This window comes from Lagopus muta, chromosome 1 (genome assembly GCF_023343835.1).
Source record: "Lagopus muta isolate bLagMut1 chromosome 1, bLagMut1 primary, whole genome shotgun sequence".
In the NCBI taxonomy this organism is placed as follows: Eukaryota; Metazoa; Chordata; class Aves; order Galliformes; family Phasianidae; genus Lagopus; species Lagopus muta.
In genome coordinates, this window is record NC_064433.1 from 152,735,221 (window position 1) to 152,755,479 (window position 20,259).

A 20,259-nucleotide genomic window follows, 5' to 3' on the forward strand; every position below is an offset into this window, starting at 1 on the left:
ATTCTGTTTTTTTTCATTACGTTTTTTTCTGATAGAAAAAAAAGAAAAATGTTTATCAATTCTGAAATTTCTCTGCTGCTTTTTATTTTTACTGTGGCTGTAAAATGAAAATGCACAAGCAACCTAATGTATGCATATTTTTTTGCTTTTGAATAGAAGTGGGGTCCTCTCTCCTGAGACATCCATCTCCTGAACTTTCTCGGTTAATCTCCGCCCACAGCTCTCTTTCCAAAGGAGAGAGAAACTTCCAGTGGCCGGTGTTGGCATTTGTAATCCAGCATCATGATCTGGAAGGACTTGAAATAGCAATGAAACAAGCCTTACGGAAGTCTGCTTGCCGAGTATTTGCCATGGAGGTATTAATGTACTAATGGATCTTTTGTGATTATAATAGGACATATGTAATTTCTGTGTGTTTTTCTTGTGGCTTTTTATTTATAATTTTCATGTAGGTATAAAAGCGAGAAAAAAAAACATTTTAAAACTTGACTTTTATGAATGTATTATGAACTCTAGAAGTTAAGAATACAAAAATATTACCTGAAAATCTTCTTCAATAATATGTTTGTTGTCTGGAAATACATCTGTTGTTTTAATAGATTCTTTAAGTTATTGAGCAAGGCTTTACATGGATTTATACTCTGCATAATTATTTAACTGTCCAAAAGCATCAGTATATCTCTTTACATGAAGTGTTTTTATCCTAGTTTATGTACTTAATTGGAAATTCCCTGTGTGTGTTTTATTTTAGGCTTTTAACTGGCTTCTTTGTAATGTCATTCAAACAACTTCTCTTCATGATATTTTATGGCATTTTGTGGCTTCCCTGACTCCTGCACCTGTAGAACCTGAAGAGGAGGAGGATGAAGAAAATAAATCAAATAAAGAAAATGCAGAACAAGTATGTGAGGTTGAGAAATAAATTCAGTATCTCCCTTGATTTCTAATAACTTAGAAATGATATTGGTATATGTGAAAAGGATCCTTACACCCTCTCTATGAAACAAAACTTTACCTATGGAATTTAAATTTTTAGTATAAACTGTACTTGACCTCAAAAGAGGTCAAAAATAGTCACAGTTGAATTACTTTTTCCTCTAAAATTATCAGATTTTGTGTGATTATGAATTCCTGTCTTTTAATGCATTAGTTTTATGATTATTCTTAGGTGTGAGGAAAAAAAACAAAAACAAACAAAGAAGTCATTAGCAAAGCGCTAATCTAGTGCCAGAAAACCCCACATCCAGCAACCTACTGTTTGCTTTAACTTTTTTTTGTATGAAAGTCTGTTAATAAAATACAAATTGCTTTGCATTTAAGGAGAAAGACACAAGAGTGTGTGAACATCCTCTGTCTGATATAGTGATTGCTGGGGAAGCAGCTCATCCATTACCCCACACTTTTCACCGTCTACTCCAAACGATCTCTGATCTCATGATGTCTCTGCCCAGTGGTAGTGCATTACAGCAAATGGCCTTAAGGTAAGCACAAAGTAAAATAATTCTTAGGAGACTGAAAACATCCTAAATGTTATAGGTGAACAGATTTTGCAGTATAGATTCAAAGTTGAAAACATCTTTATGTTTCTTGTAAGAAAGTAAGTGTGCATTTCCTTACGTTTAGGAAGATACATGTAAAGTATGTATGTATGTGTTTGTATGTGTACTGGTATAAAAGATTTTTAGAGAAAATATATTTCCTTTAAAGTTTTGTATTGCCTACTATTTTAAAATACGTTTTCTATTGAAGAATGTGGTACTATCTGCATGTGTAGTCTACTTTTTACTCAAAAATCTGTCACCTGAATAGTCTTCGTAAGCTTTTTCCTGTGTCTTGATGCTGAAGTTGCAAATTTAATAATAATGATTCTATTTTGTTTATTCCTGTTTTCTTTAAAAAGTAGGAACAAACTATCCTGCAAATATTTGAAGTTAAAGGTTTCTTCAATACATTTTGAGAACCAAAAATGTAATTAATAGCATTCTTTGCTGGTGGGTTGTATCTTTTAATGGGTATTCAAAGTATCAAAATCTGTTAAATGTGTTTCCAGGTGTTGGAGTCTCAAATTCAAACAATCTGACCATCAGTTCCTGCACCAGAGCAATGTTTTCCATCATATCAACAATATTTTGTCTAAATCTGATGATGGAGACAGTGAAGAAAGTTTTAGTATCAGTATACAGTCAGGTTTTGAAGTCATGAGTCAGGTCAGTATTATGCCTCTCTCTCAAAAGCAGAGATCAACCATGAACAGCATGTAGTTCCTGTAACGATTCTGATGGAATGAAAATATCTTTCATTGCAATGTCATATTTGCTTGAGTAAATCGCTAGAATCCTGCTGATGATATTCAGGTTTTCATTATTTAAGTTCAGAGGTTCAGATACTGGCCCTTAATCTATGTTATTCATTTAGCTAATTCATTTAGTTCATTGAGTTCAGTTTTTAAGTGCTAAATAGTTCCAGTTCTTAACTTGCTCACATCTTTTTTCCTTCTACTCTTCTGAGGAGCCAAGATTAATACTTCCAATGAATAGCTCTAAATTGTTTTCTTCTGCTCATTAATACATTTACACATTTACCAATGGGTTTATCTGTTAGCCAATGGTATTTCCTTTGGTTTAAAGGCCTGAATAATTTGAACTGACAAATGGCTTCTTTAATTCAAAGAACACATCTCCTAACTGGAGAGAAAAAGTGTAAGATTTTTAAGGTGTAAATAGTGCCTGCATTTGGGCTTTGTTAGAGTGGTGAGGTGCTGGAACAGGTTGCCTAGGGAGGCTGTGAATGCCCAATCTCTGGAGGCATTCAAGGCCAGGCTGCATGGGATACTGGGTAGCCTCATCTGGTGGGTGGCAACACTGCCTGTGGCAGGGGTTGGAACTAAATGATCTTTAAGGTCTTCTCCAGCCGAAGCCATTCCATGATTCCATGATTGATTTAATAAATTTTAAATATTTTCTGTTTGCTTTCACAGGAACTGTGTATAGTGGTTTGTCTAAAAGACCTAACAAGCATTGTTGACATTAAAACATCCAGTCGACCTGCCATGATTGGTAGTTTAACAGATGGATCTACAGAAACATTCTGGGAGTCAGGAGATGAAGATAAAAACAAAACTAAAAACATCACAATTAACTGTGTAAAAGGAATCAATGCACGCTATGTGTGTGTTCATGTAGACAATTCCAGAGATCTTGGGGTAAGAGAAAAAAGAAATTAGAAATGAAAAACAAAAATGCATAGTCAGCTATATATAATTCATCTTTCAAGAAACACAATGTTGTCCATCCAGATGATTGTGTTACTTCAATTCAGAACTTCACATTTTAAAATAAATTTTCTTTTTCCTGTGGTTTTGAAAGCAGTACCTGATATAATGAACTTGATGATGAAACATGTAATTGACATGAACCTGAGAAATGTAATTCTTAATGGCCTGTTCAATTTCACATGCATTTTCAAGCATCTAATTATTTAATAAGATTATTTCCCCGCTTGTCATTTCTGTAGAAGCACTCAAATAATGAACTTTCATAAGATGCAAACTATTTTGTAGACTTTCTAGACTCTGACAATGTACAGTTGTCCACTGTGTCCTACATGAAGATTCCTACCTTTTTGCCTCCATTTGTGTTCTGTCTAGTGATAATACTTCATAAAACACAGAATTGTTATATGTAGGGAAATTATAGCATACTTAAGTTAACTTAATATACCAATTTGGTAATGCCAGTAGGCCTCAACATTTCAGAACTGTATCACCGTGATAGTAAAGACTTCTTAAGTTATTAAATTTGTTTTTATAGGTCTGGACAGTATTGCTACAAATATATATTTATTTCAGATAGAACTTTTAATACAAACACATATACTGAGCTGTATTTTGGAATTCTTTGTCCTTGGTCTTGATCACTGTTAATTTTTATTTATTTATTTATTTTTAAAATGATGAAACAAGTTGTATGAAATTCTCTTAATGGGGAAGAAATTGAATGCTTTTTAGTTTAAGTTTTTTATTGTCTTCCTTGTCTGTTGTAGAACAAAGTGACTTCAATGACTTTCCTAACTGGTAAGGCAGTAGAAGATCTCTGCAGAATAAAGCAGGTAACCATTTTAACTGTTGACATTGGAAAAATTGGAAAAATTTCAGGGTTATTCTTCTTTGTTGTTTTCTTGTTGTTGTTTTGATACAGAGTTTCTGAGCAAATATTCTCTATTTCTTATGGCAGATAAATTGTTTTGCAAGTATCACACTTAATGTTCTTAGAAAATACTGTTATTAAATAGTGCTATTTTCTTAGAAAATACTATTATTAATAACAGAGTTTTTATATATACTGAATGTTGGTCAAAACTTTTAACTCATGAGCATTAATTACTGGAACAGAAAAGGTGATTTTAAAATGTTCCTTGAATTTTTTCATTACCACAGCTGAAAGGGTAAGAGATAGTGTAGAATGTTTTTGAAATAGACAGTTTAGCTTGTGTTTTATAAGGTTCAACAAACTGTTTGGCTTATTTTAGGTATATATGTAACTAAATATGCCTGAAATAATTGTATGGTGTATGCTGTTAGATACTCAGATGCTCAGCTGCTCTGTGTTCTATTGTCATTAGATTTTATCTGCTACGTGGAATCATTTTTCATTAGAGGAGGGCAGCTTAAGGCTGAGCATAAGTAGGACACTATGAAGAGAAGAAAAAAATTATGTACCTTCCACATAAGCTATCTAATATATATTCATAGCACTCATTTTTCCATCATTTTTAGTTCTCAAGTATGTTATTGACCTCTGTCCAGAGTTTATGATTCAAAATAGTATTCAATAAGGGCACTGAGTGCCATGAGGGCTGGAAGTTGGATCGGCCTGAGGGTAGTGGGGCCCTACAGAGGGATCTGGACAGGCTGGATAGCTGGGCTGAAGCCAATGGGATGAGGCTCAACAAGACCAATTGCCGGGTCCTGCACTTTGGTCACAACAACCCCAGGCGACACTACAGCCTTGGGGCGGAGTGGCTGGAGGACTGCGTAGAGGAAATGGACCTGGGGGTATTGATTGATGCTCAGCTGAACATGAGCCAGCAGTGTGCCCAGGTGGCCAAGAAGGCCAATGGCATCCTGGCTTGCATCAGAAACAGTGTTGCCAGCAGGAACAGGGAACTGATTGTCCCTCTGTACTCAGCTCTGGTGAGGCCGCATCTTGAGTACTGTGTCCAGTTTTGGGCCCCTCACTGCAAGAAAGACATTGAGGCCCTGGAGCGGGTTCAAAGAAGGGTGACAAAGCTGGTGGGGGTCTGGAGCACAGGCCTTATGAAGAGTAGCTAAAGGGTCTGGGATTGTTCAGTCTGGAGAAGAGGAGGCTTAGGGAGACCTTATTGCTTTCTATAACTACCTGAAGGGAGGTTGTAGTGAGCTGTGGGTCAGCCTCTTTCTCTTGTGTGACTGGTGATAGAACTAGAGGGAATGGCTTCAAGCTGTGCCAAGAGAGATTTAAGCTGGACATTAGGAAATACTACTTCTCTGAAAGAGTGGTCAGGCACTGGAATGGGTTGACCAGGGAGATGGTGAAGTCACCGACCCTGGAGATGTTCAAAGAACGTTTGGATGTTGTGTTGAGGGACATGGTCTAGTGAGAACTATTGGTGATAGGTGTATGGTTGGACTGGATGATCTTGAAGGTCTTTTCCAACCTTGGTGATTCTGTGATTCAATCTTTGCATTTCTGATACTAAACCAAATGATAAACATGTTTTTATGCGGAGAAAAGTGCTTTGTATTTTGACATGGATGTGTCCCATCAGATATATTTAAGGTTTGAAGTAGCAGTTCTCATTTGCAGCTCATAACTTCTACTGTTTGTCTTACTGACAGTGGTAAAAATTTTCAAGAAGCAGCTGTCTTAACCATGTCACACTGACCTTTGTTGAGGTAACACTGATAACATTGAAATTCTGTACAGTGCAACTAGATGAGGGAGAGAGAGATGGCTTGTTTTGCTCTACCTTTTATCCTCAGTGGGCATTTAAGGTAAAGATGCAGCTCCAAAGGATGTTTGATATCTGAATAAAGCGAACTTGGTTACAATTGACTCAAAATAAATAGTGAAGTATGAGTGTGTGGATTTATGTAGACAGATACAAAGTGTGCGTATGTGTATATCGTCTATACCTTTCTCTGAACCTTGTTAGTTTGCTCTGTGTCTTTGTATGCTTGAACATAGTGCCCAGGTTTTCTTTCCAGACTCACTTCCAGAAGATAGCAAGACTTCATTCATTCAGCTTTGTTCGCTCCTTGTTAAACAGTCCTCTAGCATTTTTCCAGCAGGCTTTTTATCCTCTCATGCACCAACATGTAGTACCCCAACTCATGCATACCCTCTGTCTCGTGATATTGAATAAAAAAATGTCAGTCCTGCCTGCTGCATCACATTTCATGCAGGCATAGGATTAGTAGAAATGAAGGAGGAATAAATACTAGTTTGATTATATAGAGATTTTGGGACACTCAGGTTGCCCTTAGCAATGGCATGAGGCATGGTACCCTGTCATTTTATCTCCTGCAGTGGTGGCATTGAAGTTGAAATGGTACCATTCATTTGTTCTTTTTACAGTGATTAAGTCATGGCTCTCTTGAAGAGGCAATCAGTCAGTGTCTTCCAAAAAATTAATTTCTTTTGCAGAGCTTTATGTGAATCAAGATAAGATAACTTAAGTACTGATTAAGTACAGGTATGTTGGCCAGAAGAGACAGGCCAAAGTGAGTGTACCTCCTTTGGTAAATGTAAAAGGAGAACTTGCTTCAACGGACGAAGAGAAGGCTGAGGTACTGAATGAGTTCTTTGCCTCAGTCTTCACTGGTGGCCAGGAATCCAGTACTTCTCATGTCCCTGAGCCCTGCCTCCCTCCCTGCAGGTGGGGACTGGGGTGGTAAATCCCTCCCACTGTGAGGACAGAGCAGGTCCGAGACTGCCTCATGAGACTGAATGTGTACGAGTCTATGGGGCCAGATGGAGTGCATCCTAGGGTTCTGAAGGAGCTGGCTGAGGTGGTTGCTGAGCCACTCTCCATCATATTTGAAAAGTCGTGGCTCTCAAATGAAGTCCCGGATGACTGGAGGAAGGGTCACGTCACTCCCATATACAAGAAAGGAGCAAGGAGGACCCGGGGAACTACAGGCCATTGAGCCTCACCTCTGTCCCTGGGAAGATCGTGGAACAGATCCTCCTGGATGACATGCTTGATCACATGAGGAATGAGCGTGTGATCCAAGACAGCCAGCATGGCTTCACCAGGGGAAGGTCATGCTTAACCAATCTGGTGGCCTTCTACGATGGAGTGATGGCATTGGTGGGCAAGAGCAAGGCAACCGATGTCATTTAGCTGGACTTGACAAGGCCTTTGACATGGTCCCCCCACCACATCCTTATCTCCAAACTGGAGGGATGTGGATTTGATGTGTGGACCACTCGATGGATAAGAAATTTGTTGAAAGGCTGCAGGCAGAGGGTGGTCATCAATGGCTCTATGTCCAGGTGGAGGCTGGTAATGTGCGGCATTCCCCAGGGGTCTGTCTTGGGACTGCTGCTCTTTAAGATCTTTATCAATGACATCGATGATGGAATTGAGTGCACCCTCAGCAAGTTTGCTGATGACACCAAGCTGAGTGGTGCGGTTGACACGATGGAAGGAAGGGATGCCATTCAGAGGGACCTCAACAGGCTGGAAAGGTGGGCCTGAGTGAACCTAGTAAGGTTCAACACAGCAAAGTGCAAAGTTTTGCATTTGGGTGGAGGAATCCCAAGCATTCATACAGAGCAGTCCTTGAGAGCAGCCCTGCAGAGAAGGACCTGGGGGTCTTGATAGATGAAAAACTTAACATGAGACAGAAGTGTGCCCTTGTGGCTTGGAAGGCAAATGGTGTCCTGGGCTCCATCAGAAGAGGGGTGGCCAGCAGGGACAGGGAGGTGATTGTCCCTCTCTACTCTGCTCTTGTGAGGCCCCATCTGGAGTACTGTGTCCAAGTGTGCAACCCCCAGTATGAAAAAGACGGGGAGCTGTTGGAGAGGGTCCAGAGGAGGGCCACAAAGATGATCAGGGGACTGGAGCACCTCCCCTATGAAGACAGGCTGAGGGAGCTGGGCTTGTTCAGCCTGGAGAAAAGAAGGCTGTGGTGTGACCTCATTGCAACATTTCAAAACTTAAATGGAATCTACAAACAGGAGGGGAATCAACTTTATGAAATGGTAGAGAACGGCATGACAAGGGGAAATGGTTTTAAGTTGAGGGAGGGAAGATTTAGGTTGGATGTCAGGGGGAAATTCTTTACAGAGAGAGTGGTGAGGTGCTGGAACAGGCTTCCCAGAGAGATTGTGGATGCCCCATCCCTGGAGGTGTTCAAGGCCAGATTGGATGGGGCCATGGGAAGCCTGGTCAGTATTAAATTGGGGCATTGGTGTCCTTCCATGTGGCAGGGGGTTGGAGATTCATGATCCTTGAGGTCTCTTCCTACCCTGGCCATTCTGTGATTCTGTGATATACATGCATTATATTTTGAGGTAAATTATGGTAATTTTTATTTTTTAACAAAAAGTAGTAAATAAGCAAACGAAAAAAAAAAATCAATTCAAAGTGAATGCTTTGAATGTGTGAATTTTTGCTTAGAAGATAGAGTGACTAACAGTTCCTGTTTTTTAATAGTCTCTGAAGACAAAAATAGTGTCTGTATGTCATTGTATTTATGAGTTGATTATTCTGAATTCACATTTTTGAATATTTATATAATTAAACAGAGCAATATTATTGCTCTGAATAAAAAATGTATTGCAGATGGTGCATTGATTCCAGTGTTACACAGTGGATTTGCTTTAAAATTATGAGTCTTTTTGTTTGATGTTTCTGTGTCAGTTCCCATCTTTATTTTCCTGTTTAATAGGTAGACTTGGATTCAAGACATATTGGCTGGGTAACGAGTGAACTTCCTGGGGGTGATAATCACATCATCAAAATTGAATTGAAGGGTCCTGAGAACACACTCAGAGTTCGACAAGTGAAAATTCTTGGATGGAAAGATGGCGAAAGCATTAAAATAGCAGGCCAGATTTCTGCAAGTGTAGCTCAGCAAAGAAACTGTGAATCTGAGACACTGCGAGTATTCCGACTTATTACATCTCAGGTAGGACTTTCATGTGTGGTACAGTGAAATTTACTATAATTTCTGTGCTTTCAGTGCTGCTTGTTTTGATGTAAAATGTCACCTCTGCGCAACTTTATCATGGAGATAAGGTAGTTATCACTTCCTTTCTTCCAGGTTTTTGGAAAACTCATCTCTGGTGATGCTGAACCAACTCCAGAACAAGAAGAAAAAGCCCTCCTGTCTTCCCCAGAAGGAGAAGAAAAAGTACACAATGTATTTATTTGTATTCTATCAATATTGCATTGGTGAAAAAATTATCCAGGATGATTTTCACTATTTGTCTTATGCACCATAGTTTTCAGATCGATACAAAAGCAAAATATTACAGTTCCATAATTTTTTTTTTTCCCAGTAGTAGTAGTAAATATTTATTGGGGCATATGTGTTTAATGGAAACACCATACCCTGGTGACTCAGATTATGTTTAAATATACAGAAGTACTTAACATCTGCAGTAATGGTCAGCCTGACAATCTTTATTGCTTAATATCTTCTTCTTGAAGACAGAAAGTGCTCTGTTGATGTTTGGATAAAAAGTATTTTAATAACCTCACTGGTATCCTTTTAGCTGGTATACTGGTATATATTCTTGCAAGGAGCAGTTTAATAAGTGTGTGTTCCCTGATTCTTTTCTTGCAAAATATATTAACTTTATAGAAAGTGAAAAGTCTGTTTCATGCAGTGCTCTACAAAAACATAATCAGAGATTGTATTAAGGTAGATGAGGAAACTGAATCTCAAATAAATGCGCTTCACTTGTTTCGCTTATTATCTGATTTTGTGCTCAAATTTCCTCTTACTCATAAAGAGAAAAAAAATACTAACCAGTATTAAATATTTTCTGCTTATATATCTTGCTTCTGTGCAACAAAAAGCTGCCATTTTTTAGAGCAAAGTTTGTTGGTACTTCATATTAATGGCTACAGAAGTTAGGATTTGTTCTTGGCACTCTTGATCTAATACTAAATACTCTTTTTATGAAGGCAACATCAGATGCAGACCTGAAAGAGCACATGGTAGGGATCATATTCAGCCGGAGCAAACTGACAAATTTGCAAAAGCAGGTTTGTTCACTCTGAAATACTTTGAGTATTATAATGTTATAATAAATATGTATCTTATATGTATATTACATTATAATAGTATGTTACAATAAATATATTAATTTTCAGGAAATACAGAACCTCTTATTTGACATTACACCTTCCATTGTTCTGTGTTATCAGACACTGAGTTTCATTTTGATTTAACGTGTTATTGGTAAAATGAAAATATGCTTTCTAAAATCTTCTCCCAGAGAGTAAACTAAACAAAGTACTAAAAAGATCTTTGTAATTTTCCAAAGTGAAAATGAGCAAATTCAATATTAAATATAAATATTCATTCCAAAGAACTTTATCTAAATGTTCTAAATTGAAATCTAAATTTATTCTTAATTTCAATTCCGTAATGTTGAGAAATAATTTAAGTATAGGACAAATTTCACTGGTTTTCCATTTTTGTCATAGCTATGCATACTTAAAACACAAGTAATAACACTCTAAAAGTTTTTAGGAGTTAACTGTGTATTTGGATTCCACTTGCTAGGTATGTGCTCATATAGTCCAGGCCATAAGAATGGAAGCAACCCGTGTGCGTGAGGAATGGGAGCATGCCATCTCTAGCAAAGAGAATGCCAACTCACAACCTAATGATGAAGATGCTTCTTCTGATGCGTATTGCTTTGAGCTGCTGTCAATGGTTCTGGCATTGAGTGGTTCCAATGTAGGCCGGCAGTATCTGGCTCAGCAGCTGACTCTGCTCCAGGATCTCTTCTCGTTACTACATACCGCTTCTCCGAGGGTGCAGAGACAGGTGAGTGCTAAGTATTCCTTATCCATCCTGGTATTCATAGAAAAGAATCTTTACAATGGTATAATAATGAACTTGATAGTATGTACTCGAAGTGGTGGTTTTTTGAAATAGAATTTTGAATTTTCATTTTAAAATTATTTTGCTAGTCATATTCAGGCTATTTCACATAAGAAAAAAAAATCTAAATAAAACAACTCAATTTAGATCCAGATCAGTTAGCACAGATTTCCTATCCAAAAGCACCAAGTTTGAGTATCACAAGGAAAATTAAAAAAGAGTGAGGGAGGGTACTATGGAAGTACCAAATTAAGAATCCTTAATTCTTAATACCTCAAGAAAAGTATTCTCTGTTTTCAAAAGTCTGAAGTGTCTCTAAGTGTTTTACTACAGTTTCTGACATCTAAAGATTGTATACAGAATGAGTATGTAATATGCCAGCAATTTAAAGTTGTACAAACATCTGTATTTCAGAAATTTCATTAGAAAGTTCAGTACAAAGCATGTTTTCATTATTATATGTTTTCGGGTGTTTTTTTGTTTTGTTTCTTTTTTTGAGTGGTATTTGTTCTGGACTCTTAAGCCTTGTCTCAGTATTATTAACAGTTATTTCAAAGCAAGATAGAAACCTTTCAGAATTTCTTACAATTGTGATTTGAATACACAGAGTACATACATTCTGTCTTACAGAACAATTTGTAATTATTGTTTGAAAGCTCCATCTCGTGTTAAGAATTGTGATATTTTGATTCTTTTTCCAGGTAACATCTCTACTAAGGCGTGTTTTGCCTGAGGTAACCCCTAGTCGCCTGGCTAGTATCATAGGAGTGAAGTCTCTTCCACCAGCGGATATAAGTGATATTATTCACTCAACAGAAAAAGGAGATTGGAATAAACTGGGTATTTTAGATATGTTTTTGGGATGCATTGCCAAAGCTCTCACTGTACAGCTAAAAGCCAAAGGAACTACTATTACTGGAACAGCTGGCACTACCGCAGGCAAAGGAGTTACTACAGTCACACTTCCAATGATCTTCAATTCCAGGTTTGTTTAAAAATACATATAAGTTCTCAAGCAAAAGTTATAAAAGAAATATATATTTTGAAGTCAGTTATGGTGCCCTTTATGATCTTCGTTTAATAGATGGGAAAAAAAATGAATAACACTGACAATATAAGTAAAGTTACTAATACATTTTATTGAAAAAATAAAAACCAACCCTGCACCAAATGTGTGCAGCATTTATTTTGATGCATTTTGACAACTAATAACTAATTGAATTTATTTCATGTATTACAATGTGTCCTTTGTAGCTATATTCGGCGAGGTGAAAGCCATTGGTGGATGAAGGGTTCAACACCTACACAGATTTCAGAGATCATTATTAAACTGATTAAGGACATGGCAGCAGTAAGTTTCTATGATTTAAATGTGATGTGAAATCAAATATTTCTGATAATGTATAATACATTTTTTCCGTTAATTTCTCTTAAAGTTAATATTGGAATGAGCTGTTCAAAATGAACTGGTCTCAAGAAAAAAATCATATACTCTTTTGGGCAGGGTCCAGGTCTAGAAGCAATACAACTCATGTTCTGGTTCAGCTAAATAGAAGCTCAAATGAACTTTCAGACGAGTCACAAGGAATTTAAGTAATAATCACTAATTTTCTGTCTCTTTCTACATTATTAACTTAGAAATTTGACTTTTTTTTTTTAAGAGTCATGAGCATTCAGAGCTCTAATTGAAAAATAAAAGGTGTCTATAGTATGGTGATAGTGTTTTTTTTCACTTAACAGTGAATGTGTATGTTTCATACATGAAGTCTAGTTAAAATGCACGTTAAGCTTCTTTTGGCCATCTGTATAGGTGACTCCAAAAGTAATGCCTCCTATTCATTTCCATGGAAACTACAACAGATACAAAGAGATCAACAGCACTACTTGACAGAGCAAACTTTCAGCTACAAAACACTGTTTTTCAACAGTCTTTACTATTAGCTATGCATTTTCATTAGTGATGGACCTGAGCGAGCCTGCATGCTATGCTTGTAAAAAAAAAAAAACATCTGCACCAACAGAAGTGACTCAGTGCTTCACAGATGCTAAAATGGTGTTGATGGCAGGAAAATGTTGCCCATGCAGTCCATTTTTCATCGTCCTGAACAGACAGAAGTCAGAAAGTGTCAAATCTGAACTTCATAGTGGGTGTGGTGGGACAGTGCAGGCCATGGTCTTCAATCTAGTATGACCAATCTTATCACGTTGTAAGAGAAAGATTGCTTTCTTTCCTGGCCTGACTCTGGAAGTCTGAGCCTTCAGCTTAGTGTCACAATGTAGTGATCAGAGTTGATGATGGTTTGTCTGGGTTCCAGGAAATCCAGAAGAACCACATTTCCTATCCCAAAAGACAGCGCACATCACTTTACTCACTGAGGGCTGTATCTTGAGAACTTTTTATTTGATGGGGAATTCACATTGCCACTCCATGGACTGTTCTTTTGACTTCAGCTCATAGTGGTGACAGCAGATCACAAGTAATAATGCAATCCAGGAAACTGTCACCTTCAGCCTTGTATGGATTCAATAAATTGCATACAGATGTTCCTTCCATTCCTGTGTGAGCAGTCAATGAATATCAGCAGGTGACATTTTTTCCAGATGGAAGAATTCAGTGACACACCTTTGCTCCATACACATTTCCATGGCAGACTGTCCTGTTCCTGCGCAGCAACAACATGTAATGGAATATTGGCTGGGAGGTTCAACCTCTACTGTTCTGTCACTGCCCTTCACCTCTGATATTGTGGGTCAACATAATAAAATAGGAGACATTACTTTTAGATCAGCTTTTGTACTTTTTTTTTTTTTTTTTTTGTACATTTATAGCTGATTAGTACTTTAGCCATCTGAGTTGAAATTTTCCATGAGTATATGTGTACAGTTAACAAATGTGCAGTTAGAAGAGTGACTTGGTTACAATGGTGTTTTAACAATTTATAGTTAGACAAAATCAAAAAATGAAATGCTCATCCATGTCCTAGCCTTACAGTAGAAATCTCCAGAAAGAGATCCTTCCCCAGTGGCAGTCAGCCCTTAAATGGAGTCTAGGAGAGGTGCAGCCAGGCTCCACCCCTTCTGCTCATACAAGTGAATTGCCTTCACCTGTGCTCTTGTGGTTGCCTCAAGTGATCAATCAGTGGTTCAGGCTGCAACTCAGTAGTTCCCATATACTCCACTTCTTCACAGCATGAACCAATGATCAAGTTAGCTGGAGGGTGAGCTCTCCCTAATACAGAGATCCAACACATTGCAGTGCTTATACAATTGCCTGTCACAATGCAGGTTGACACAATATAAGATGAGTGATGATCGGTGTATGGTGGAGGTTCATGCTCTTTTATGGGCCAGTGCTTGGTAGTGTTACTGGAGGCATGCAGTCATGTGGTGCAGGTCCATTCTGTGCTCCATCAGTCCCATGTAAACCATCATCAGGTGTCACACATGATCTGATAGCAACACTGGAATGCTTTGATGGTATTTTGTTCCTTCTGGTGATCCTAGAGACTCATAGACTCTAAGAGAGTTTCAGGAGTTTCAGATCTTTCTGGTGTATCATGAGGGGAAGGTCTGCCCTCTAGGGCAAGAGACAGGCCGTATTCCTATCCTGGGTCAACAGTTCAGCTTGTACTGGGGCATGCCCCAGCTGCCTGTACCATACTGTTTGGCCAGGTACCTGCAGCTGCACAACTATATCAGGCACCAAAGGGGGTGTCTTGATCTGCCATAGGGACCCTTTTGCAATGAAGACCAGAGTGTTGACCACAATAACAGTAGGCCATGTATCAATTACTAGAGGTACAACCGAGCCTTCCATCTCCAATAATCTTCCCCAAGGTGCAAGTAGGCCACACCACTTGGGTCCTACCTGCACCTTCCAAGGGAAGAAAATTCCAAAAAGAAGCATCTCTAGCCCTTAAATGGGGTGTAGGAGAAGTGGAGCCAGGCTCCACCCCTTCTGGTCACACAGGTGAATTGCCTTTACCTCTGCTCCCGTGGTTGACTCAGTTCTTGCCTCAAGTGATCAATCACTGGCTCAGGCCATGACTCAGCAGTTCCCATACAGTACTTTTCAAGCAAATTTATGTGGCTGAAGAATTTGATGAAAGCTGATTCAGCTATTTCCCAGAAACAATACTGGGGAAGGAAATAAGGTTTGTGTATTTATTAGAGAAAGGGAAAAAGTAGTTTAGTAGGAAGTTAGGTTTGTTTCCTTTCTACACCTAGTTCAAGGTGATGCTCTAAATCACCCTGATTAAAACTCTTTTCGTTCTTCAGGAGCGCTGGTCTGTACATAGAATGACTATTTATTTTTCCCCTTCAAGGAAGGGTCTGTTATAGGTACCAGTGTGATTCCACATGATGTATTTTTGTTTCTATTTACTTCATCAACATCTTTGGAAATGTGTAAAAATTCAGGTAGGAAAGGAATGTTAGCTGCAAATATGAGTGCTCAGTATTTGTAGTGAACGCCAGGATTAATGCGATGACTCTTGTATGTATGTGCATGTTTTTCTCAGTTGCCCCACTTCATTCAGTGCATAGCCTGCAACATACATTGGGAAATAATTGGCAAGGGGAGCCAGTTTGTTCAAGACTTTTTTTTTAACAGTTGTTGCCAGTATTTTTTGTAGGGAGGGTATGTGTAAGTGGGAAAACATCAGGGAAACAGTGGATTCTATGCTAAACCTGGGACTTAATCTTTTATGTTCTAACCTGAGATCATAACCTACTATTGCTTGTAGCAATTCAGTTTTAGTTGTAAATGTCTATAACAGTTTATTACAGTTTTTATTAACATTTAAAACACTTACATTCCTCTTTGTCAGGGTCATCTGTCAGAGGCTTGGTCCCGTGTGACAAAGAATGCTATTGCTGAAACCATCATAGCTCTGACCAAAATGGAAGAAGAATACCGATCACCAGTGAGGTGCATTGCAACAACCAGAGTAAGAGCTCTTCTGAATTTCGCATTAGTTCATTGCAAGCAAGGATTAAAAACCCATCTGAGAGCTTCCCTATATTTTGGCAAAAATTCCTTTCTATGGGAATTCCCTTATATGGGTTTTCTCAGGAAACAATTTACACAGTATGCAGCTTATGTTGTATCCGAACTACAGCAAACACTGCTTGACCTAATGGAAATCTTCCTTTCTCTGTGTTGCAGCAGATTGACTTGTTTTCTTTGTGGTAAAAAAGTACTCCATTAAAATCAGAATTTTGAATAAATACACTTCTGAGGTAACTCTGCCACATCTCGAGGCTGCAGTGCTAGTTGAATCAGGTCTTAGATAAGTACTGAACACCAGACCAGCTCTCCTTGTGAATAAACTTAGTTCTGCCATGAAGGTGCACATTTTGAAGGAAGTCTTAGCAGACTCATTCAAAGAAAGCCGTTTTGTCCAAATGAAAACTTGGTCAAAAACCATCTCAAAATGTAGTTGTCAAGTTCATTTCAGTTTGGATTGCAGGATTACTGACAAGTTATCCTCATGTAGCTAATATATCTAGTATTTCACTAGATAGTAGACAGCGGAGAGAGAGAAAACCTTTCCTAAAACCTGAAGACATTTAGACAACCCCCTTATACTTTATCTCAAATGACCAGGATAGTGAGAAGAGAACAGGGAAGTGAATCACACTGACCTAAGATTTTTTGATTAGTGTATTATGTTCAGTTTTCTCCCCACAATATCTCCAGTGCTTGGGAAAGATATACAAGTTGTCATATTTCTAATATATTCTGGTTGATCTTTCTTCACTGTTTCTCTCTTGCATGCTAACTACCATAGTTTTGACCATAATGTGAGGAAATTGAAAGAAACAAATTAGTTCCCAAGAATTCAGTAAGTTTTATTGGGTGCTTGGCTTCTTTCGGTAAAGAAAAATTTTGTATTGCATGGACAAGACTTCAGGTAATGATGATACAGTTTGCAAATAATGGTATTATTCTCTGTCAAAGTTTAAATTTGTTGTTTTTGAGATTTTTAATTTAGTTTTTCTATAACATTTAATTCTATCTTGCCTTTCAATAGTTATGGCTGGCCCTAGCATCCTTGTGTGTACTTGATCAGGATCATGTTGATAGACTGTCCTCAGGAAGATGGATGGGAAAGGACGGACAGCAGAAACAGATGGTGAGACAGAAAATTATGTGTTTCTGTGTTTATTTTTTTTATTTATTCAGTAGTCAAAGAATTTCAAATAAGTAATAGGAAAAGATACTTGTCCTAACCTTACTCCTCCTTCTGACCCCAATGGAAATAGTACGTATACATTTGAATTATTATAGACAATTTATAGACAGTTTAAGTTTTATAGACAAGTACTCTTCAGAGAACAAAAATTCCAACTTAAAGTAGTAATAAGGTAGCAATTCTGGTAGTATTCAGGGTGAATAAAAACCTGTCTAACACCTCAAGGATGAGCTTTTGAGAACAGCAATTCAAGTAATACAATGCTTTCTATCAGATGTTTTTGCTTTCTGGGTTTTTATAACATTGTAAAGACAATCCTTTTATATTCCTTTTTAATTTAGCTTCATCTTCTAGATCTAAGAAAGAGATCAATTACCCAAAAAAAGAAACAGTTTAAATGAATTTAGTAAAGCTACCATTTACCTGGAGGTTTTACAACTTTAATATGAAATATGGTGGATGAATTGAAATTGTCTGTATTTTTCAGTGTTTCAAAAATCTTATCATATTTTTTTATGTGAATCTGGAAAGGGAAAAGTAATGGAGCTAATCTTTCTATGAAGAGTTTGGGTTTGATGGATCCCTGTGGGAGGCAGGGGTCATGCCTTCCTGCTAGCAACTGAATATGCTTAAGAGCAAATAATCCTCAAGAGCAGTTCAGTGTAGGTAAAAAGAGAATACAGGAGGTGTAGAGCTGCAAAAGCAAGGACTGAAACTCTGCTGAGAGAAGGAAGCAGACACTAAAGGTTTCTGAGATGATTAAGAAAAGGCTTTCTTCTGTAGACCTTGTAATTTAGCGCAGAATATTGTTCAACTGATAGAAAACTTGAAGACCAGAAAAATTTGCAAAGTCATGAACAAAGACCTATTTTTAATCTTTAAAAGTTGGCTTCCCAAAACTTTTTAGTTTTCGTATCTAAAAACACAGCTTCATAATCTAATTAAACAGGTTTAGAAGAAAACCTTGCTGCTTTTTAAGAATTATGCAGTATCCCAAGTTGAAGGAACCCACAAGGATCACTGAGTCCAACCACTGGCTCCACACAGCACCGCCCAAAGTCCAAACCCTGTGTCTGAGAGCACTGTCTAAACACTTCTTGAATTCCATCAGCTTGATGCCAAGACCACTGCCCTAGGGAACCTGTTCAGTGCCCGACAACCCTCCAGCAAAGAACATTTCCCTGATACCCAGCTGTCCCTCCCCTGACACAGCTCCACAGCTGAACAGAGCTCAGCGCTGCCCCTCCGCTCCCTGTGAGGAGCTGCAGCCGCCATGAGGATACCCCTCAGCTCTTCTGCTCTGGACTGAGCAAACCGAGGCATCTCAGCCACTCCCCATACATCTTCCCCTCAGACTCTTTGCTGTCTTTATAGCCCCCCTTTGGGCACTCTGATAGCTTTATGTCCTTCTTACGTTGTTGCACCCAGCCCTGCCCCCATTGCAGGATGTGAGACCGCACAGCACAGAGCAGAGTGGGACAGCCCCTTCCCTCACCCGGTGGCAGCGCTGGGCCTGCTGCTCCCCAGGTACAGCTGGCCCTTTGGGCTGCCAGGGCACACTGCTGGCTCACATTCAACTTGCCATCAAACAGAATTCCCAGGCCCCTTTCTGCAGGGCTGCTCTCCAGCCTCTCGTTACCCAGCCTGTACATACACCCAAATTTTTCCTGTTCCAGGTGCGAAATCCAGCACTTGCTCTTGTTGAGCTTCATGTGGTTGGTGATTGCCCAACACTAAAATTTGTCAAGATTGTCAGGGCAAAGTCTCTCAACCTTCAAGGGAGTCAAGAGCTCCCCATAATTTAGTGTCATCTGCAAACATATTTAGTATACCTACAAGCCCTGTACCCAAATCATTTATGAAAACATGAAGACAACTGGTCCTAAAATGGAGCCCTGCGGAGCCCTTATAGTGATTGTCCACCAACCTGACATAACTCCACAAACTTATAATCCTTTCAGTCTGACCTGTCAACCAATTGCTCATCCACTGCTTTGTGGTTTAACCACAGAATGAACCATTTTAAGACAGACCTGCAGAAGAGATTTTTTGTTATAATTAAATAGCTGAACTAGAAATGCAGATTCCAAAATAAAAAAGACTGGCTTTATGAAATCAAATTTAACTCATTTCATCTGTCTTTGCTTTGGCAGAAGCGTTTCGTTGCCTCAGGTTTCCTGTGTTGTTCCACAGGAACAAGCAGCAGAGGATTAGAAAAACAGAACAGAGGTCTAGTTTGTAGATAAGAGGAAAAAAGTCAGAAATTGGAGCTTATTTAAACAAGTGGAAATGTCAGAGGAGCAGCCCAGACACAGGCAAGCAGGTATATGAGCTGCTGAACTCATTCTGAAATTCCCCAATCCTATTTTTATACCAGGATATTCAAATTTTGAGGCGAAATGTGTTCCCCCTCACAGGAATGCTGTGGAATGGATTCTATGTTACATGAGCAATATCTTGGAAACCACAATTTCTGTAGTACAGTGGAAACTCAGAAATTTGCGTAATCAAAGTCACTGAATATTGTTTTTAGAGATATTTTGAACTGTAAAACAAAAACTGTGTTGAATTAAATCTTTCTGCAGCTTTGATTAAGTCTTTGAACAACCTAAATATGCCGTATCATAGTAATTAAGGAAAAATATTTTGTTTATCTACAAACTGTTCTGTTAACATGCCCATAGCCCCATGTTAACAATTTCTTTCTGTGTAACTCTGCCTAGTTGAAAATGATGTCCCAAATGTACTGTAGAATACATTTGTGCTACGTCACACAATATGTAAGATGAAGAATACTGAAATACTTATGTAGTAAACTGGGGCTCTTTGTGTGCAGAAGTAGTTGTTTAGATATTGATTATTCTAAAAATAGAATTAGTAGTCTGAAGAAGCTCTTTATCGTCTATTACTAATTTCAGGGTTAGAGCTAAGGGAGGATACAAACAAATGCTTAAA

General features: G+C 38.3%; 1 protein-coding gene across 15 annotated transcripts in view; it reads left to right on the forward strand.

Moving 5' to 3' along the window:
* Positions 1 to 20,259, forward strand: part of MYCBP2 (MYC binding protein 2) — a 205,796-nt gene that overhangs the window by 173,511 nt on the left and 12,026 nt on the right. For 13 of the 15 annotated variants that reach the window (XM_048967518.1, XM_048967539.1, XM_048967548.1 and 10 more), the window contains 14 exons: positions 157 to 356; positions 752 to 901; positions 1,321 to 1,481; positions 2,051 to 2,207; positions 2,978 to 3,202; positions 4,042 to 4,107; positions 8,936 to 9,175; positions 9,311 to 9,409; positions 10,180 to 10,260; positions 10,784 to 11,050; positions 11,809 to 12,092; positions 12,362 to 12,458; positions 15,937 to 16,056; positions 17,143 to 17,244. In XM_048967518.1, coding sequence (XP_048823475.1) covers positions 157 to 356; positions 752 to 901; positions 1,321 to 1,481; positions 2,051 to 2,207; positions 2,978 to 3,202; positions 4,042 to 4,107; positions 8,936 to 9,175; positions 9,311 to 9,409; positions 10,180 to 10,260; positions 10,784 to 11,050; positions 11,809 to 12,092; positions 12,362 to 12,458; positions 15,937 to 16,056; positions 17,143 to 17,244 — 2,249 coding nt within the window. The remainder of the gene's footprint in view (positions 1 to 156; positions 357 to 751; positions 902 to 1,320; positions 1,482 to 2,050; positions 2,208 to 2,977; positions 3,203 to 4,041; positions 4,108 to 8,935; positions 9,176 to 9,310; positions 9,410 to 10,179; positions 10,261 to 10,783; positions 11,051 to 11,808; positions 12,093 to 12,361; positions 12,459 to 15,936; positions 16,057 to 17,142; positions 17,245 to 20,259) is intronic. The other 2 variants (XM_048967527.1, XM_048967645.1) reach the window with 1 other exon arrangement.